This window comes from Verticillium alfalfae, genomic scaffold (assembly GCF_000150825.1).
Source record: "Verticillium alfalfae VaMs.102 supercont1.16 genomic scaffold, whole genome shotgun sequence".
Taxonomy (NCBI): Eukaryota; Fungi; Ascomycota; class Sordariomycetes; order Glomerellales; family Plectosphaerellaceae; genus Verticillium; species Verticillium alfalfae.
In genome coordinates this window covers 256,325-257,118 of record NW_003315023.1, presented here as the reverse complement: position 1 = coordinate 257,118, position 794 = coordinate 256,325, and the positions used below count along the sequence as shown (strand labels likewise).

General features: G+C 55.3%; 1 protein-coding gene across 1 annotated transcript in view; it reads right to left on the bottom strand.

Moving 5' to 3' along the window:
• Positions 1-794, bottom strand: part of VDBG_09757 (conserved hypothetical protein) — a gene marked incomplete at both ends in the record, with an annotated part of 2,808 nt that overhangs the window by 458 nt on the left and 1,556 nt on the right. The window contains one exon of the mRNA XM_002999991.1: positions 5-9. Coding sequence (XP_003000037.1) covers positions 5-9 — 5 coding nt within the window. The remainder of the gene's footprint in view (positions 1-4; positions 10-794) is intronic.

Sequence of the window (794 nt, the reverse complement as noted above, 5' to 3'; positions counted from 1 at the left end):
CCACCGTGGCTGGAAAGTGAAATGTAAAAAAAAAAAAAAAACCATAGAGTATCCGTCTTTGGTTAACCTTTCTCCCTTGAAAAGGGTAGAGACCGAAAAGCTAATAACGTGTCCCGCTAATGCGGCCCGGGAGCAGTCAACGTCCAGCAGACAGAAACGTTGTTGGGCTGCTGAAACAAAACGCGAACCCAATATGTGCAGCCTCTTGGCCCGTGCATGGGGCTGGTGCGCCTGTAAATTGAGACGTGCAAAGTGAGGCCCCGATGGTGCAGCAGGTGCAGCAGGTGCACAGGTGCAGTGGGTGCAGTGGGTGCTGTTCGCTAGGGGCCTCCCGTAGCTGCGCCAGGTGCCAGCAGTCAACAGCAGCCAAGCAGACTGCACCAGCAAGAACAAGAAGGCAGGGTAGGAGCATCGGACAAGTACAGGCTGCGAGAAATTCCCTGGCCCCAAATCTTCAGGAGAAGGCCCCCCCCCCAAAACCCCGTGATACGACACGCCTTTGGCACACGACACCAATCTACATTGGCAGATTTCCAAATCGCCTCCCTTTCTCCCACCCCCATCAACCCTCATCCACCGAATTGGATAGGGATCACTGCCGACCCTTTCCGATAACCCCTTGGGAGCCCTGGGCCGCACACCGATTTTTCCGCTTGCCACACCCACGGGTGCCCCTCGAGGCAGTATTTAGGGGGTAACTCTGCTCCTATTGTCTCATTACCTTGTCTCTTCCCCCTCCAAGGGGTGGGCCCGCATTTCCTCAAAAACGCACCCTTTCCAATTCGGGTCTGAAA